Source organism: Taurulus bubalis (assembly GCF_910589615.1).
Source record: "Taurulus bubalis genome assembly, chromosome: 12".
Classification (NCBI taxonomy): Eukaryota; Metazoa; Chordata; class Actinopteri; order Perciformes; family Cottidae; genus Taurulus; species Taurulus bubalis.
In genome coordinates, this window is record NC_136600.1 from 10960320 (window position 1) to 10981458 (window position 21139).

General features: G+C 41.4%; 1 protein-coding gene across 2 annotated transcripts in view; it reads right to left on the bottom strand.

Moving 5' to 3' along the window:
• The window catches only part of ube2e2 (ubiquitin-conjugating enzyme E2E 2), a 40529-nt gene that overhangs the window by 589 nt on the left and 18801 nt on the right, over positions 1 to 21139 (bottom strand). The window contains exons 1-5 of one of the 2 annotated variants that reach the window (XM_079228088.1): positions 12573 to 12708; positions 10960 to 11143; positions 9443 to 9493; positions 5171 to 5303; positions 525 to 672 (exon numbers count right to left, since the gene is read on the bottom strand). In XM_079228088.1, coding sequence (XP_079084214.1) covers positions 525 to 672; positions 5171 to 5303; positions 9443 to 9493; positions 10960 to 11114 — 487 coding nt within the window. In that variant the 5' untranslated portion in view covers positions 11115 to 11143; positions 12573 to 12708. Of the gene's footprint in view, positions 1 to 524; positions 673 to 5170; positions 5304 to 9442; positions 9494 to 10959; positions 11144 to 12572; positions 17524 to 18545; positions 18694 to 21139 lie in introns of those variants that run through there. The other variant, XM_079228089.1, reaches the window with a different exon arrangement.

Consider the following 21139-nt stretch of genomic DNA (forward strand, 5'->3'; position numbering starts at 1 on the left):
CAATCAACGTGTGCCATTGAATCTTCTGCGGTACAAATTTAACTTTGTGGTGGTAAAATGCCAAAACGCCCTTTCGGCTTTCACACTTAAGAGCAACGTGCAGTTGAATAGGATGTCCAGATGACGCCGAGTATTCAAAGTGGCAGGGCCGGCTAAATTGAACAGCATTTGCATACACACAAGTTTCAGATTCCTGTTTTGTGAAACCATGGAGAAGCTGTTTAGGCCAAATTTGTTGCGCTTGAAAAGTGAACTTCAATCTCATTCCGACACCTCAGCCTGAACGGTGCGATTAATATTCATGTATCCTCCCGTCTCTCCACTCGGACACATAGTAGCGCGGAAAACGTGAGATTTGAAGAATGCCGGCGAGACAAAAACATAAAGAAAAGCTTTCTTTAAGTTCATGGCTGCCACTATGACACATTTATTTAAGCCACTTATTGCAGCATGCTGAACATTTAAAATATAACTGAACTTGTGAAGTCCACCTCAAACACTTACATCCTCACATTCAGTCTCACCTGGGTTACAGTCTGTGAGCAGGGAGCAGATGGACAGCAGCACCTTGGAGATGGTGAGCGCGGGACTCCAGTTGTCCTTCAGGATGTCCAGACAGATCACACCCTGACTGTTGATGTTGCAGTGATAGATCCTCGTACGAAAGGTCACCTAAGGACGCACAGACAGGAAGCAGTTCACAGTCGGGGGGGAGAAAACATGTCGTACTATTGTTTAGCCAACGACGACCTCAAAAGAATGAAGTCTTTGGCAGTCGTCTTTTAATAAAGATGTGTTTGTCTGTATTAATGTAGGAACTTTAAACCATCTGCATGCTCGGTTTTGAAGCAAAGGGGTGTCTCAAAAAAAAAGACATGCTTGCTTTATGGTAATCACATGCAGTTTGGGAAAAAACATGCAATATAAAGATCTATAATGATGTATTTGAATATTTCTGCATACTTTTATTGCATGGATTTTTCTGAGGAATTCCTCAAGGTCTTTGTGTCTTAATGTGGCATTTAGGAAGGATTTCTGATCATTTATATAAATTCTTGAGTGGTCAAAAATGATAAAAATTTAGCACCAAATTAAATGGTGTCAACCCAAAACTTCTGAGACATAAATGAGAACCTAAATGTTATCATATACTTACATTTTAAAGCTCTAAGCTCTTATGGGCGCCTGAATAAGATACAGAGTTATGACTAGAAACACTTGACACAGTGGTATGAATGCTGAATGTAAACCACTTCTGTGCTGTTATCATGTTGTTAATAATCATTACATTAAGGCTCTAAACCTAGCCCTTCAGTATCAAACCTGCAGTCAGGGCTTATCTAAGCATTTATTTTCATCTGCAGGACATGAAAGCCCTCTAGTGGCTGAAAATAGGTACTTTTAAATGCCAGGAGCTAGAAATCTCTCGTTAAAGGCAGAAGTGAGAGCACATTATTTATTTACTGTAAATGTTCGATGAATTGCAAAAAAACTAACATTATATTAGATCAAGTGAGCTGTGGGAAAAACGAGCGATTCAGTGTGTTTCCCCGTTAGTGTGTATCTGCAGTACATGTAGCGGCAAAGAGGAGATGCATTTCATGCAGATAAATCTTCAGATGCAGCTTTGTTTCTCAGGCCGTCTACACACTACTGTTTCCATTTTGAAACACATCTTTTGTTATGTTCACACTGAGCGTTTTTTGAGACTAATATCACCATATATATATATATATATATATATATATATATATATATATATATATATATACACACACATATATACACACACACACACACATTTCATCCCACTGGAAATGAGCCTTGGTAAAACCAACAAAACTATTTACTATGGAGATTGCCATCATAATGCCTTAATATAACTTAATTGGTCCAAATAAACCTGTGGGGACAAACAAATGACCCACTATGTATCTACTCTTTGCAGCATCGGAAACGAGGGCAAAGGGCAAAACTGCCCCTAAGAAACATAATTTTGCCCCTGATATCACTAGGAGAGGGGCAAAAAATGCCCCCATAATTTCCTCTAATAATTCTGATAATTTAATGAACTAAGAAATGTAATGAACTTAGAAATTAGAAATGCGCCGTCCGCGTTTAAATTAACCGTCTGGACTTCCTGTCACTCGTAGCGCCGCTGCTCTCAAAACTGTTGCGCAACACACAGGACAACATGCGCGACACGGCGCTGCTCAAGGACGTAAAATAAAGCATCAAACTGGCTCCGGGTCCTCTAGCAGCGCTGGAAGCCGTCGTCATCGAGACGCACTTCCTCGCGTGAAATCCAGCGAGCTGTGTGGCCACGGAAAATATTATAAACCCAGACACGAGGGCGTTTAACGTTCCGATGTTTTTGGGATTTCCACAACAAGTTTACAGCAGAAGGAGTGGTTATTTCCATGGTGGAAGACGTAAATGAAAACTGCACGGAGATAAGCCCCGCCCCATCTTCAGCGCATCCAGCTCGAATGACAACATTGATGACATGTTGGTCAGTTTGTCTGCTTGACAATCACATTTTGCTGCAATAAAAATGATTGAAGTGAGATAAACAGACTGAAAGCTCTATCTTCTTAGATACAATATGTTGACAAAGTTTTCCTTTGGGGACAATTTGCGGTGGAAAAAAGGGAATAAATTGCAATACTCAATATATCATAGTATCGTTATAACATCGAATCGTGGGACCTTTGGTGATTCCCACCCTTAATGCCGTGTTCACACCGGACGCGACGCGAATTTGCGGCGCGACCAGTTTACATGTTAAGTCAATCCACAGACGCGCTGCGGCGCGAATTTGCGGCGAGATAGACGCGTTGGAAGCGGCGCGAACAGAACGTTTGACCTGGGGCGAACAAAGCGAAGGACGCGGCGCGAATTCGCGTGAGTTGAATTATCCCAACTCTGGCGGAGAAATCGCGTGACGCAAAGTTGCGGCAGCCAATCAGCGTTGAGAATCAGCGTTGAGAAGCTCCGCCCGTCACCACCGCCGTCTCCCCGTTTCTGAATGAATCTGCTGCTGCTCCGCCTGAACCAGCGCTGACAGCGGCTTCATTGATACGCTGTTGTGGGACTACGGATAATATTATGAACCCAGACACCATGGAGTTTGATGTTCCGACATATGTGGAGTTTACACAAAAAAGTATAAAGCAGAACTGGTGGTTATTTCCATGATGGATGGCATAATCGGTATCGTTTTACGGAGATACGGGAGACGCAGTTCCTGGAGGAGTCGGTGAAATTCACCGAGCTGTGTGCGGCTACGGATGATGTTATGAACACAAATACGAGGGCGTTTCATGTTCCGACATGTTTGGGACTTCCACAACAAATATAAAGCAGAACTAGTGGTTATTTATTCCATGGTTGATAGCGGAAATGAAAGCTTCGTCGCTTGTCTCTCACAGAGGCAAGCAACAGAGCTAAGCCACGCCCCTTTGGTCACGCCGCGAATTCGCGTTTGGTGTGAACACCCTCTTTCTACTCGCGCGAGTAAACTTCCGCGGTGGACGCGGCGACGCAAATTCGCGTCGCGTCCGGTGTGAACACGGCATAATAGGTACAACGTGATTAAGGTAACAAAAAAATTATAATATATATATAATTTTGAATTATAAAAAAAGTTAGAATTGTTAATAGTTATTTAAAAAGATGTAATAACAATAAATTACCACAAAGAAATAAGAATAAAATTAAATATGAATGTCTGATGTATGTTTTCTGTTTGTTCTTTTGTGCCTACTACTGCCTAATTGTTTGCTTATTGTTGCCATTTGCTCATATACTGTAAGCCTAAATAAGTATATTTATTATTTTGAACAAAGGTTAAATGTTATTTCACAAGTTTCAAAAATTGCCCCAATTTTGTTTTAAATGCCCCTGGATTTCAGTCGGTGGGGGCAAAAATTGCCCCCCAAACAATATGTAAATTTCCTACCCTGACTGTGTACTATAACCACTGTAGACATGCAAATAATTAATTTATCGTTAAATGTTTATTGTTGTTATTGTTAAATGTTATGCACCTTCCACCAGGATAAACTCCTTGTATGTGTAAACATACATGGCAATAAATGGTTCTGATTCTGATTCTCACAAATCAGGAGTGAGCAAAAAAGAAAAGAAAGCTTTTATTGTGAAAGAGAAAACCCAACACATGATGTGTGATAAGTGGCTTCCTGTGGCACCCTCTACATAACTGAAAACAAAAAAGAAAACAGATGCTAAATGTTCATCATGACTGACCACACTAACTAGTGTTATTACAAAAAAATTAAATCAGGCCTGACATAGTAAGACTGTAAATCTGTGTTTAAACTAGAGAGAGCACGTTCTCCAGAAGATCGTATTTTGTGCTGTTGTGTTGCTTCAGGATGAGCCAGTAAGCACTTTTGTTTATGCTCCAACACGTCAGACAAAAGCAAAATCTACAACTCATAGTTAAGTGCAGGAGGCGCACACGCGCACACGCGCACACACACACACACACACACACACACACACACACACACACACACACACACACACACACACACACACACACACTAACCCTTAACTGTTAAAGTTACGACCAACAACTGCAGCAGTTTAAGGAAATTATTTTGCCTTTTAAAACGAATATAAACAAATATTTTCCCTTGAAAAATAAATCCTATAACCATGTAATATTCTTCATTGGTAACTGACGCAAGTGCCAAAGACAAGTTAGTGAATTCAGAAAGTCTTAAGAACACAGACAATATTGCTTATGGACTTTTCAGGGGATTCGACACAGAGATAGAAAAACACCAGACTCGTCGTGTCAGGAACACTTTCAAAGCTAAACATTTTAAAAACAACATCTGTGACTTCAGCAGAAACTCCCCCATGACAGAACTTAACTTTCATATCGAGCATGAGTCAGAAAGTCGGTCAGCTTGGTGCCGTTTACCGACATCAACGTAAAAGGGTTTCTTTGTAATATAGCTCTCATGTTCTTTTGGATATTAATGTCTGGGATCAACATGTGAAGTGCAGCCGTAAAGCAGATTTGATATAAATTTGTCTTGTTTTATAACCACGGCAGGAAACACGGTTGCTTACACTACAGTAAAGGTTTTGTTCAGTCTGCATGAGTGTAACTGACACATAGTACTGATATCAGTACCTTGGGGGGTTTGAAGGGGTAGTCTGGCGTGAAGGCGATGTCCAGGAAGAAGACGCCTCCCTCGTACACAGAGCCCGGTGGTCCCAGGATGGTCGACCTCCACTCATAGATGTTGTCTCCTTTCGGGCCGGCGCTGTAGGCAGCAAAACAAAAAACACGTTCACTTACAGCAGAAAAACATCGCCAGGGGGAAAACACCATTACTAAGTAAATCTCTCAGGAAATGCAGCATGATAATGAATAAACAGTCGGTGGAAAAGACACCCACACACACCGAGGAGGACTGTCAATATAGATGATATGCTTCTGTTGGTTCGAGCAGATGCAACTGCATCTACATCAATGGAGTAAGCAACGCAGTGTGTACTACAGTATGAAAGTCACATATTCATTCATGTACTTGTGTGTAGAACTTGATGAATCGCTGCACAACTAAAAGCTTCCTGGCAGCCTTCTGGAGGACGTGGGCGTTTTATTTTCTTTCTTCAGTAAAGAGCTGAACTGAAACGGATTATGAAAGGAACATTTTTCATTCAAGATCTGCTGCATGTGGCATAAAAAAAGGGCAAATTCCACCTAAGTTAAGTAAATCTATTCTGTCGGAGTCGATACCGTGTGAAATATCGTCTTTATTTCTGAAGCTCAAAGGTATCAAGGCGAAAAACATTGTTTTATATAACACCTACATCACATTTCCAGTGGATTTAGGCAATAATTAGGGCCTAAAATACACCGATACATTCCTGCAAAGTGACTTTCACAGATTAGCGGTCACAAAGCTTGTAATTTTTCCCCCTTCGAAAGTTTCATGTCCCCTGTGCAGACGCCTCCCTTCAAAGCAAATCCCCGGTGATGTGTCGACGCGTCACAATCTGTAATCTGTATTGATTTTTGCTCAAAGCATCCGCGGCTTTTATCCCTCTTACATGCAGAACATGTGGTCTCGAACCCCTCTGGGGTCACGAGTATGAGACAGTGTTATTGATCCACAATGGTTTGGGGCAGATGTTGTGCTCCGCTGTGCGTTTTTTGAACACTAACGCGGACGTTTTTCAGTGTTTTCAGCCAGCTACGACGTAGAAAGATCGATCCAGGCAGCCCAGTTTGGACAAATGTGAAAAGAAATAAGTGTTAATGTGACGAATGGAAACTTTCTCCTTATGAAAGACTTCTAAATGGTTCATTGTAATGATGGGAACACATTCCCTCCGACACACATAGCCTCAAAACAACCCGTCTTCTCTCATCAGCATTCATGATAATCCATTAAGGGATGCAGGAGCAATTCATTTTGATATCATATAAGATATATGTTGGTTTAACTACATCAGATATGTTTTAAACTTTCTCAAAGAAGCCTTTTTCCATAAACCAAAAGACTTTCAACAGTCAAACAGCTTGAACTTCAAGAGTTTTCCAGAGGGGCAGCAGCCAAACTCATTAAAATACAACTTCAGATAAAAGCTCCCTTAAGGGACAGTAACCCAGAGGAAGTGGTTTTATTTAACGAGATGGATTTAATTTAATTCAATAAAAATGATCGGTGGTTTGATTGATCGACAGACTATCAATCACTTATGTACTGACAGTATCTTCTCCAATGTGAGAATTTGCTGTGTTTTTTCTCCGTTTTATATTGTTGAAAACGGAATGACTTTTGCGTTTTGGTTTACTGGTTAAAAAAAAAGAACAACACATTTCAGAATGTGACTTTGGGTTCTGGGAAATAATGAGATTTGTATTTGGCCTTTTCGGTAAAATAAATAATCTGGAGATAAATTGATATGGAAAATAATTGTTAGTTGCAGCCCTAATAAATCAACCTAACCCAAAATAAATAATCTGCACAGTACTTGTTTCTGGGAGTCTCAACTAGTACTTTCCTGTTGATTTATATCTGTACAATAAACAACTTCTAACTTTCATGATACGAGTTAGAAAGAAACAAAGAATTAATGACTTCCGTTTCATTGATATCAGCGACATGCACACGTGCAACCTTCTCCTTCAATAGCAAGTTAAGCTCGAGTGTATTTTCACATTATGAACGTTTGAGTTATTACAAAAATACATGATCACATAATACGAGGTGCTCATTTAAAAACATGTAATTGGCAGAGTGCCGGCCTGGGACAGGTTGTGCTTTAAGCTGTTGTAATTAGGTGGTCCATTGTGAATTTACTTAAAATGGCAGAAGCCTGTTGCTGAAACCTGTGACGGCTGTTGTCCTTCAGAGTGAACCTTCAGCTGCAGTCATCCGTCCTTAATCCAGAGTTTAAGCCGTTAATTTAACCAAGAACACCATCGCGCTGTAATCGTGATACAGACAGACTTATTTAGGATGGAAAGCTCTTAACAGGGCCAGACTACGACACGCCTCAATGTTTCTATTGTTTCCCGTCTTGCAAGAACTGGACGCAAGTTTTGTGATTGTATTCAATAAAAAGATAGATGCTATTTTTAAAGTAATCCAAATGTTGAATGGAAAAATGAAAACATGATTAAGTAACTGGAGTATAATACAAAACAGTCCTTTTTCCATTACTCAAACGCACATTTAAAACAAAACATCCCTGCTTTGTGGTGAAGTTAAACATTCACACATGCCATGTGCTTCCCTGCAGCGAACAGCTTGATTGCATGGATAGACTTTTAAATGAAGGCTGGCTGGCTGTAATGTTGCAGGTAGAGACAATAGAATACATCGATTGTTTTCACCCACCCAGACTGAAAATATGCTTTCTACTTGAGGAGAAGTCTGAAGACAAGCAGCAGTAACAACGAGACCGTGAATACCAAACTGTTTCATGCCAGTTAGCAACAGATATCCAGACGGGGTTAATTTTTGGGATGGTCTGTGGCCTGAGGAGGCTCGTTTGATCTACTGAGCCATGATGGAAGAGATTCCTCTGTTTTCTCCTTTTCACAGGGAGGTCAGGGGTCGGGCTCTGCTGCAGAACCGCTCCCTGGAGCACGGAGGGCTTCAGTGATTTGCCTCAGGACACCGACGGAGGGAGGACAGCCGGCTGCGATGGCAGCTTGAACCCAGAGCGTCTGGTTGTAAAAGGATAATCTTTCGAATCACAACACTTGAAGTAAACCGAGCTGCTGAAGCGTCCTCATGCTGAACACCACATCAATTTAGTGCTGCAACTAGCCATTATTTAAATTTTTGATTAAGCTTCTGATTATTTTTCCAAGCGATTGAATTTGCCTTGAAAATAAAAAACAAATGGTCGTCACAATCTCCAAGAACACAAAGTGACAGATGAAAAGTACTTGTGTTGTACAGACAAAAACCCCAAACCCAAACATTATTATGTTTTTACCATATAAAACAAAGAAAAGCAGCAAAGTGAGGAGCTGGAGGCGATGTGACATGATCGATTACACATGTTTGATCTTTCTTACCAAAGAGTTTAAAGAGGCATGTAATGTAATAAAAAAGTTGAAGTTTGGTGAAGTTCATCATTTCTTTGTCTTTTGTAGACAAGTCTGTTTTTAAGAAAACCAAATATAAATCAGATGTAAACTTTTTGTGGGGGGATTTTATTCTTAGTTCCTAGTTTGAGGAGAGAAAAACTGAAAATGTGCTCAAAATAGATTTAGTTGATTTTTATACAACTGGCATTTGTCCTTACATCACCTCTTCTGTCAAATTAAAGCGTAGTCTGCATCAGCAGCCTGCGCCGACGTTGTCAGGGTGCTAAATCCAGTTTACATTGCATTAGTAGCGAGCAACGACGGCGGGATTAACAGACTGGCTGCTGAGTCGAGTGCGACGCCTAGTGGTCAGATTTGGTATACTGGTCCGATGTGCGGCTTAATATCAAACCGGTGTGAAATTGTCTGGCCCAACCCTGGCCTAACCCTGGCCCAACCCTATCAGTCAGATCAGACTCAATCCTGTATCAGTTGGACTTCACTGTCACGTTCGGTCTTAATTAATGAAAAAGAAATACTGCACTTGCCAGCATACAAGTTCAAGTATTCAATACCCTTCATACCGTCATCACTACACAGATATGGAATCAGGGTAACATGATTGTTATAAAATAAAAGTATTTTGGTGTACAAACATCTCCACCCACCGCTGAGAAACGATGTGTAGTCACAGCGTCGTGTTGCTGAGGAACAATCCCGGTCATTCATAATAGAAATATTGGAGTTGCGCGAGTACTTTGTATCTGAGTTCAGGTATTACTACAATAGGTTTCAGGAGAAAACAATACACACACAATCAGTGTGTTTAAAGCAAAGACTGAAACCCACCTGCAGTTTGGCGGAGGGTCCAGAGTAATATCAGCCAGCTCTTTCTGAATCCTGCACACAGAAGAAAGAAAAAAATGATAATCAGTCACTGGCAAAAACATCACTCTTCCTTCAACTGTGAGGAACAAATAAACACTGAAACTGATCTGAAAGGAGATTTACATTTTGCTATACTTACTCAAATCGTATACATGCATTAGTTTGTGAGTGAAGTCATTTTTGCTATAAGTCAACGAAGCAACGCTAATCGGTAAAGTAAACTGTGATCAGACTCGGGGAGTCACGGATTCACATGGAACCACATTACAACATTAGGACACAAATAAAAAGGTGATTGCATTCCCTCACAGTTACATCCCATTACTGAAACATTTGCGAAAAATGGGGATTACGACCAGGATTGTAATAAAAAAAACTAAGATTTAAAATAAGAAACAATAGATTATGCAGATACATTACAACAAGTGAGGACATGAGTTTCACTCGATCGCAGAAGCAACACTGGCGGTGAGACTTATGTTAGTAAAAAAATAATAATACTTTCACAGGGCGGAAAATTCACTATTGTTTGTGTATGTAAAACAGAAAAGGGAAACAACATCAGAGTAAAGTCCAAGTTACAACAATACTTTTACACTTTCCAGTTCAAGATGGTTGCGTGAAAAGATGGTTCGTGGGAAGCGACACATTTCTGGTCCAGCAACAGGATAAACCTGGAAATCTGCACGTAGCTTAATTTGATTTAACCTATACGGGTACAATTGCTGCTCCATGTTCAAATCTGTGACACTCTGGTGCCAAATGATTTGAGTCCTTGGACGATGACACTATTTTCACAGCTGGGAGGCAGAACTCGCACTGCACTGTGACGTTGTTCCTTTTTTCTGCTTTATACACAAAATAATGTGAGAAATTTCAACAGGTTTCTTTTCCATAGTCATCGTTTGCATATTTGGTATTGAGGTAATACAAAAAGTAACAATATATAATCAGATTACATCACTTTTTGATTGTGATACTTGGAATACGTTTTTTTTTTTTTTAAACAGGTAGTATTATCAGATTACATTTTTAAAGTAATCCTCCCAAACCTGGCTATGAATAAAAAAGTGTGAGAGACGGTTTTGTTATCTCGTGACTGTGTGCTTTGTGGTCAGTTCAAGCTGCTGTCTGGAGGATAAATTCGCATGTGTTCCTCTTCTAAAAGGGATTTATTCTTGTGTGACAGCTGAACAATGGTGCATGTTGGAGGTACTAGACAACACTACATTTAAAAGTTAATGCTTCTGTATTTATTTTTCTTCTGCAATCTCAATGTGGCGTCACATTTGCAAGATTCATCTAAATGCAATTAAAGTTGTTGGGATTCGTGTTTGAAGTGGAATTTTCCCACAAGAAAAAAACCTTCATTAAAGCAAAATATTAGGAGGAAACTGGCCGATTGTAGCATACAACCTGAGTTCTGACAGAATATAACGGATTATTCATAAACAACCTGGGGGGTTATATTTGTTTACCTTTTGGCGCTGGTGGAAAGCAGCTTGGAGGTCTTGCTCATGCTGGCTTTGCTCTCCCGTTTCTTTTTGCAAAGTATGTCCCTCTGTCTGTTTTGGCTGGAGGAAGGTGGCGATGAAGAAGAGCTGGTGCTGGCACGGGAATCCTCATCCGACATACCGGTTTGGATTGGAGATGAGCTGGAACCTGAGGGAGCGGAAGAAGAAGAAGAAAACAGCAAACAAACAACAACATAAGTTCACACTGCAGCTGCAAGGTAGGTGGAGCGGTTTCAGAATGAGTTCTAAGAAGATGCTAATATGGCCTCCGAGCGGCCACAATGGCAGAAAAGTTGCATAATAATACAAGTCACTTTCACTATTCATAAACATTCATTGGTATCTTTAACTGATGCTGTATCTGCCACAGCAGCGAGTAGAAATACTGACACACTTGTTTGTAGTCTGGTATTTAAACTGGTGATAACAGACTCAGAAAGGAGTGTGCTATAATGGAAGATGATTTGGAGAAGAAACCCTGACTTAACATTTGTGTATTTGCAATGAAAGTTTTCATGAAGATGATTATTAGTTACTCAGGAAAACTTTGTGACAACGTTAAATGTATATTTTAACTCACGATTTATGGACGTTAATGTGCATGTTTTCATGCAGCAGATTGTAGAGAAGAAATACTGACAAACTTCTCTGTAATTTAACTGCTTTATATAATCCTGTAATTCTTTTTAAGTGGAGATGATTATGACGGGGAAACTGTGTCTTTAACCTCGATGATACATATATTAAAATCAATGATAATCATCAGTTCAACTTGTCGCTCCGGCAGTGAGGAGGCAGATAAAAGCCGTTAAGCTCTTCCCGATGTTCGCCACCGGTTCCGTGACGGTGAGCGAACTGCCGTTAGCCGCGACGAACGTTTAGCTAGCGAAGTGCACAGTTCACACCCGCACGCGCTCAAATTAACTATTTCACACCCGCGAACTCCAGTCTGCGAACAATGTAGTCGTTAAATACAAATTAATGGAAATGTTTCGCTGTGTGGGTCATCATGACGGTGACCCCCCACCCTTTAACAACCCATAAACACAGCTACCTGCAAAACAGCCCCCCCTTAACTCCAAACGGCAACGCACGCTCAGGCCCTATGACTTCGGGGGTGGGGGGCGGGGGTGGTAGTGGAGGATGCGACTACTTCTTGGAACGGCGTGGGGGAAGAGCTGCTTTGCTAGGCATCCCTCACAAGTGAACCAACAACCGGGTGACCGTGATACAAACGCACATCTCGGGTTGTCTTGGGGTTTCTTTAACGTAGCGTCGCGGCTATTTATATTAAAACGGAGCGTACAAACACGTATTTCAAGGCCGAACGTGACAACGGGACATGAAACGCGTCAGACAGCAGCCAGGAACAGCTTCCGCTCCAGCACATAGCCGGAGCCCGTTTTCCATGCAACCAACTAAACCCACGACCGTGTTGTTTATTTCTTTAAAAGCCGATGAATTGACCTTCGACTTCACCGAGAAACAGACGCAGAGGGCGGACCGAGTCGTACACTTTGCCCCCTCGGTGAAACATCGGTCTTAAACCACCTATTTCGCTCGCTATTAAAACTTACCCAGTCTATTGTGTCTGGACCTCCGCCACAGTCTCGGCTGGCTGGTGGCTGTCGCCCTCTGCGGAACGGAAGTAGCCTACCGCGGCTGCAGCGAGCCGCCCGGCCCCGGTCCTCCTCTGGAAACACAACAGCCTACATCACACACACATATTAGTTACATTGTATTGTGCTGGATTTAAAGGTTATCTTTAGAATACAACATCTCGCTACGTCACACGTGTTTGCAACATTGTCGTCGAACTTGTTAACTTGGTTTCATGAACTTAAATATTTTTTATTTGAGGATTTTTGTATGCCACCTGGTTACAACCAATGCATAATAAACACATTACTACATCTTTTTTTACAGACAGCAACACCTACAGCATTACAACAACAAAATAATCTCACAATTAATGTGGTGATAATTAAATCAATGGATGGATGGATGGATAATTAAATTAAGCCTCAAATTCAATGCCAGTTTTATAATTTAAAGAAGACAATCTGGAGGGTGTGATGTGTTATTCACTACATTCAAGGCGGTTAATCTAATAGAACCTCTGCAATGACTAAATTGCTGGCCACAGAAACTGAAAAACCACGTAAACTGACCACGTCTGACTCATGACTAACAAGGTGTTATTATTATTATTTTAGGGCCTGTGAGTTGAAATCTTTCATTGCATGCTGCAGCCTAAGAGCGCATTCTCACAGCTTCAAGGGGGACAATGCAGCTTGTTCCTATTTCTGTATCGAAGGGCATCGATTCTCTGCACTTTCAAAAGCCTTATTTTAACCTGGTGCAATTATTGATACATTACACGGTGAGAGATTTGTTCAGGGCCTCACAGAAGTTAAATGAGCCACGAAGAACATTATGCAGGTGGATGTGGGAGTTTAAAAAGGGAACACGGTGATCTAGAACTGGGAACACTACTGTGTCAATATTTTAGCATGTGAGCATGTGCTCATCACACATATACCATTCGGTTTCTTTGAATTTTTTGTACAGGTCATCTCATCTTGAGGCTGTACAGTGCGAAGTGAAACCGAAGATGCACACACTCCTCATCATGGAAGATCAATTTGAATTTTTTTTAAGATCCAGCCACTTATTCATTAACATGAGCCCTTCAATCTTTGGTATATATGGTGTTATTATTTCAGCACCCATTAATGCAGGCATGCAGGCTTCAGCCATGACTTTCTTGCAGACTAATGGCCATCTTATTATTTACACCGACTACCGGCCAATCAGAACTGTCATAAAAATCTAAAGTAGTTTTACATTTGTTTTGGGGTAATGCTGTTTGCACCTGGATCTGGAACCTCAAATCTGTATAACCAGACCCAGAGCTGACTTGGTGCTTTGCTTAAAAGCTTTTGTATGATTAATTTATAAAGCCGAAACATGTTGTGCGTGAGGATTTGAGTTTGAGTGGCCTGTTCCTTCTGTTTTTAATACTTTTTTTCGCTGTGACTTTCCCAAAAGATCACTGGGGGAATGTAAAACGGTTGTTTGTTGGCTATTTTGATTTGTTTTATTATTTCCCCAGTAAACTCAACTAAACTGAAACAAGATGGAGAACCAGTAGAGAACCTCTCAAGAAACATACAGGGGCTTAACATGTTCTCTGTATGGCGCCCACATAGCACCTCAACCTGTAGCCCTTTATCGGGCACTCATTGAAATACCATATTTGCCATATATAAAGACACCATAAGACACCATGAGGGGTGGGGGGAGGAGGAGGTGTCGGTTCTGGGATGGTGGGCGGGGAAGCAGCAGGGGCCCCCGAGCTGAACAGTTAAAAACACGTTCTTCTCGTTGCCCTGGTCCCGGCTGCCCTCTGTTGTCTTGACCTTAAACCCCGGGGGATCGGTTGCCTCCCAGACCACAGCTCTCCGACGTGGTTCTGCTGGAGCTTGTGTTCCAGGCGGCTTTGCTTTAAGTTTATTGATATCGTCACATGCAGGTACACATGGCTGGATTATGAGACAATGGGCCCCTGGGCACAAGCCATGCTAAAGGCCCCACCGCCTCTCCTTCACAGGAGCCAGACAGACTTTATAGTTGGTTAGTCTTTTTATGTGTCCGCTTGTGGTCATTTTGGGCTTTTTATAGTCATGTTGTGGCTGTTTGTACTTTTTTGTGTCTTAGTAATGTGGCTTCTTGTAGCCGATTGTGTCTCTTTGCTGTCATGTTGTGTCTCCTTTTAATCAATTTGTGTCCATTTGTCGTATTTTTGTCTCTTTTTAGTCATTTTGCGTATTGCCACAGATATTTGATTCTTTTCTCTTTTCTTTTGTAGGGTGTAATGAGAATTTCAATGTTTTTGAAGATGATTACCAACCCTTCCTTGAACTTACACATCGCCTGTGATAACCGAATGGTGAGGAGGCCAACAGGAAAACACACATCTCCCCCGGGACCAAATGCAAACTGAGTCTGAGTGTTGCCATGACGATACATTTACATCTCAGTGTTACTTGAAATTGTAATCCTAAAAGATCAAAGGAGAGAGTCTCTATGGGATTCTGGATGAGGTTGAGCTCTCTCATGTCATAATTACAACGCTAACATCATTGATCATCAATCCATCTAATAGTTTTTAAGATGCAAAAATTAAATAATCCCAAATGCATTTTGGCCCAAACCAGCTCACCACAAGCAAACAGGGGGAACCCTAAAAGATACCACTTACACTGAAGGCGTATCATAAGAGGGAATCGAGACAGATTAAGAAACATGATAAATACCTTGAAACGAGACATTGCAACACACATGAACAGTGTTTCCCACGAGCATATGGAGTAACTTCTGGGTTGGCCAACACAACTCTGTCCTACAGCGCTCTTGTGCCTTTTTTTAGCCCACAGTCTGTACTTTGCTATAAATATTAAAACCACGCCCATTCCTGATCTGTAGACTCATATGTTTGTATTGACTCTGTCCCGGTGCATTTTACTAAGTAATGTCACTATGATGGTGAATGTAAATAAAGATAACTCAGTCATTTGTTTATTCAAATACATGGAAAGTGTTGCTGCACACCGGTGTTATCTTAGATCTCCATCTAACGAGGAAGTCTCCCGTATGTTCAATCAATCAATGCAATTGACCCTTCACATAGCCCCGCCCCCTCCACTACTTTAGCATGGAGCCCACACTTCCACTAACTGCCAGTCTTCCTGAAGAGAAGAATTTCATGGAGATCCATTCATGCGTTTCTGCGATAACGTGCAGACTCGAGAGGCTGAAGACATGAAAACAATCGCACCTCCTTCATGGAGGTAATAAAAAGCTACGAGATATGACAGGAGTCCGAAGTAAAGCAGATATCTGATAAAAACAAAATGTAGCTAATGTTTCAGACTGTAAAGTTTTATAAGTGTGTGTGACGTGAAAGCATCCCCGGGCCGTGACAGCGTGGATGAAGATCAGCGAGTGAAGAAGTGTAAATATTTGACGCCACAGTCAAACACAAAATCCCAGACAGACCTGAGGGTGTTTTTTTTCTTCTTCTCACAAGCCAACCACAGTGTGTTTTATTGGGTGCTTCAGTAATACAAGTGCACAACAAACCACTCTGCAATTGCAGAGGTGGCGGGTAGCCAGTAAATATACAAGTCCTGCCTCTTTCACAGGCAGACCTATACTTGTGTGGTCTGCCTCAAAAGCCTTTGAAAAAATACATACAGTACAAACAAAATCAGAGGAAGTTTAAAAAGCATGAAGGATCCATTGACGCAAACCTTCCTGTTCCATGCAGATAACATATTGATGACAAAATACAAAAAAACAAGGAAAACAAAGTAAAAGCATAATATTCTGCATGTTTGTTCCAGGTGCCACTAAGAAAAATGAGAATACATACTGTATAGCTGGAGGACAAATGTGTATGATATTTATAATATTCTGTGTTTTTTTTTCTTTTTTTTCTCCAATACAATACTTCCAACATTCAGATATTGGAAAATAAAAATCCCAATCTACTCTTTGTATAAAAAAAGAAACTTTCAAGTCAACAAGGAACAAAAGGACATTTTTTGTCTTCATTGATTATTTTTTCTAAACACAGAAAAGGTAGATAAAATGTTGAGGTGGAGGAAGAGGAGGAGGAAGGTGATAGGAGGGCAGGATTACTGTTGCACTTAGTGAATGTGCTTTGACAGACTAAAGGCCTGCACACACTGGGGGCGTTTTATTTGTTATTTTTTGTGCACGTAAATATTCTTTTTTCCAAACTGTTGTTGAGTATTTTTGCACAGAACACGCATATTAAACGGCGATGGGGAAAAAAGCATCGCAATTTCCCCCCGGAACAAGGTGATAAAGAGTTTAGTTATTTATGAAACGGCACACAGGCTCCAGAATCAAGAACTTTATAACTCTTTTCAACATTGATCAAAAGACAAACCAGATCTACTCCTTCTGTTCTTACCTTTCACAATAAAAGCCCGAGGCATTTAAACTGTAATTGTTTACCAGAGGGAACTCAATTTCACGTTAAAAGGAAACTGAAGAAGACAGCTGACAGTAGTTTTAGTCTACGCAACAGTTCACCGCAGACAGACAATAGAATCAGTGATCAATAGAATCAGTGATCAATAGGATCAACGAGCAATGGGATCCTGGTCATTGGTCGTCTTACCTGCGTGAATCTATGAGAGCCTTTTACTGAAAAAGTGTTGCAACTGAGAAGTTTTGCGGCAAAATGTTTTACACACGAGTGTCGGATTTCTGTGCCGTTCGTTGGTCACGCCCCCCTGCTGTGTGAAGGCCTCATGGGTGAGAGAGAGAGAGGTAGAGAGAGGTACAGTGACGGGGGAGTGTGAGGCGGGGGGTAAAGGAGGCGATGGTTGGTGGTCTATGTGGCGTATCTCTTCGTCCATTGTTTGGCTATTCTGTCATGCTCCGTTCTGTTGGTCAGGTACTGTGTGGCAATGCTTCCCACCAGAGGGTCGGCTGAAAGGTACAGAGACAGAGAGAGAATATTTAAAGTGTAATCAATCAGCTGGGCAGAAAAAACTACTGTCAACAGTCTTTCCAACATGTTTACCCTCTTAAACCCAGTTTACGTAAAACGTTTGTGCAAGTGAAGATAAGTTATAGAACAAAAATTATAAAAATGTTAAGTGGATCTATTGGAACATGCCAATAAGCAGTGTTTTTGTTATTTATGACGCATATCTAATTATTAATTTGCAGGTGACACCCTCATAATTATTGTAGTGCATATCGGTTCATGGAAAAATGTAATTAAAGGCCCAAGTTTCTATAAATGTACAGTTAGTAGTTTATAATAGCATTTTTGTTTAAGTATAAACATCATGTGAACTATGGTCGAGTGATTTCTTAAATTTTCCCCTCCACACTAACCACTATTTATATAAATGCAATTCCATTTCATTCCAGATCGTTAAGCCATCTCACTGAGGCATGCTGGTGGCAAACTTTAAAGACTCTTGCTGGGGAGGAAGGGGCAGCTGCAACATTCGTTTTATTATGGTGTGGTGACCTTCACATAGATTTGATTACACAGTCTAAAATGCAGCTGTATCAATAACCACTAAATCCTATTTAAAAGGATTAAAAGGCAAAGACAACCCAATCAGGAGCAGCGAGGACTGCAGAGAGAGAGAGAGAGAGAGAGTTGTGGAGAGCCACCATCTTGGAAGATAACTCCCTGGACACAAAACCTCTCATGATAACACAAAATGTTCGTCTTCCATCTTTAAAAAAGGTGGACAGCCGACACAAAGACTCGGTGTTCTCTGCTGTGGAAATGCAGTTTTATTATTTACAACTTTGGGGCAGCGACTGTGCCAATGACCCGTCAGCGTTCATACGCCATTGAGCAACAACGAGGGTTTGAATCGGGCACTTCATGCTCCGTTATTAGACCTCGAGTAAAAGCAATCGCAGAGACCTACTGACCTCACAATAACAAAAAAGCATCACACAAATGTCAAAGAAGTGTCTCTCACCTGGGTTACAGTCTGTGAGCAGGGAGCAGATGGACAGCAGCACCTTGGAGATGGTGAGCGCGGGACTCCAGTTGTCCTTCAGGATGTCCAGACAGATCACACCCTGACTGTTGATGTTGCAGTGATAGATCCTCGTACGAAAGGTCACCTAAGGACGCACAGACACAACAGCTTTAGAGACTTCACGGGATAATTATGTGCTGCATGAAGGATTTATAATTAATTATATGCCGCTAAACACACAGAAAAGAATAACCAGGAAAACAACTAAAATAAAAGGATGTTGACATTGTTACACAATTAATTTGCTAATAACAATAATACTACTACTACTAATAGTAATGGAATAATGAAATGAGCTTAAATTAATTCCATCAGTGCCACCAGCAGTCGGAAACCACGGCTCTACAGATGTTTTGCCACATTTAAGTTACATAACACTAGTACGACCACAGAGAGTTGAGATCTGATCAAATCTAAAAAAAAGTGTGTGTTTGCAGTGGATTTAAGTGAAGAAAGACGGTTTGGAGAGTTGACTTGTTATAACTGAGTAACAACAGGTGAGACACGGAGGACAGGTAAAGGCTGGACATAAAATGACTGTATTATACTCTTCAAACTGCATGTAGTCGCTCTAATATCCATATCTTAATAAATCAGACCAACAGAGGGCAGCATGGTGTAAAATCAAAACAACACAACAACAGTTTTGTTGCCACATTGAATATTGGACCCCAGCTCCCGAGTGTGAATTCACTGCTTCACCCGTCACAGTAAACTGCCTCCCCAAACCACACAGCTTCACAACAGTGACCCATCACATGCCGATTAACGTTGCTTACTGTTGTTCCTTTATTTTATTTGCACTTACGACTTCATAAAAAACAAATAATGAAAAAATGAAGAAAATAACGTAACGAGTGCTCGAGACGCCACAAACGATAACAAAAAAGGAGAAGAAAAAAAAGTCTAAACATTATTTAAAAAGGAAAATACTACAAAACGAAATGACAACAAGAAGCAAAGAAAATACATGAAAAAATAAGATGAATAATACACACGTCAAGAAATAATTAATCAGGAAAATGACAATTTCCATTTTAAATGTTCCAACACCAAGCTCTTGATATCGTGAACTTCACCGTTCCACATCTGGCCAAGTTTCGTTAAAAAACTAAAAAAGGTAATGATGATCAACCTGTCGAGTATTAAACAAATTAATTTAGGAATTCGTGCTCACAACTGTGCTCACCCCAAACACCCCGAAACAACCGACCCTCCGCTGTTTATGTCGCCCGTCCCGGCTCAGACACCGAGCTTCACATCTGCTTGGTTCTGACACTTGACACCACTGTTTTCCTCCGCTGCGCCAATCACCAACATCTGGCCCTTCTGACCCACCAGAGGAAACCTCTAATGAGCCTTGGCATTCCCAAAAATCACACAAGGGCAGGACGTTATAAATAACCCCACTCCCCTGCCTCAGCTCCTCTCCTGGCCTGAGTTCAGAAACAGAAACGCATCCACCTGGTGGACTTGTCAGCTCTTGTTTCTCTTTTAGAGGAGTTTTTTTTAAAGGAGAGTCTGATTCTGGATCTAAAACTGCCGACCCTGAGGTTTGAGTGCATTCAGCAACTCAGCTTCACTGGAGCGTCTCTGTAGCAGCGAGGGAGTGTGTGGCAGCTACAGGCTGAAGGGTTTGGTGTGTGTGTGTGTGTGTGTGTGTGGAGGGGTTTTGGCTGCAGATCACAGTGTGTCGGAGGGGTAGAAGGTATTAGAGGGGGGGCGGAAACACTCAAGTCCCTCTGGCAACAGAGCTGGGCCGGAGCCTGTGGATTTGTTTGAGTCTGCTGTCAAACACAGAGCTGGTGGATACACAGCACAAAGAGCGAGAGAGGAGGGCGAGCGAGCATGTGAGGGGTGTCCATAACAGAGAGTGAGAGAGAGGGGGACAGAACATGAAGGCCAAGTGAATGAGTGCAGTGCAAACTGAAGGGCGACGGGCCCAGACCGTCTGCGTGTCGTCCACTCAACCTCCTTAAACTACTCGGCAGACGGCGAGCGACGAACCGCTCAGGAGCTGATTTGAGCTGAAAATCGCAACGATTCCTCATTAAAAGAAAAAATGTGTAAACCGTGGCGCAAAAGGGTGAACAAAAAAGCAGCAGTGCGAACAAGTACCGCGACATCGGTTGTGATTTAATGAGCGCCGCCATCTCACTTTCCAAGAGTAATAATTACATTACTTTATTGGCCATTACAGGCTATTTTATAGAAAAAACTATATAGTGATTTTGAACTAAAGTAGGCGAGGCATCTGGTCAGTCATCTGGATTCAGCAGCACATGAACTCTTAACTGTAGCTGAGACGTGTAGCTGTGACTTTACTTTTAAACGTAGAACAAATAAAAGGTCATTTTGGGGGAGGGGGTGGAGGTATGATTTTGTTTTAATGCTCGCTTGTGCTCAGCCGTTTCATAGCTTATTTCGAGGCTTCATTGTGTGATAATTGGAGAGATGTCTGGTCATGCCTGGACCAAGAAACTCACATAAACAGGTGTGAGAACCTGTAAATAAATGAACGGAGAGCCCTG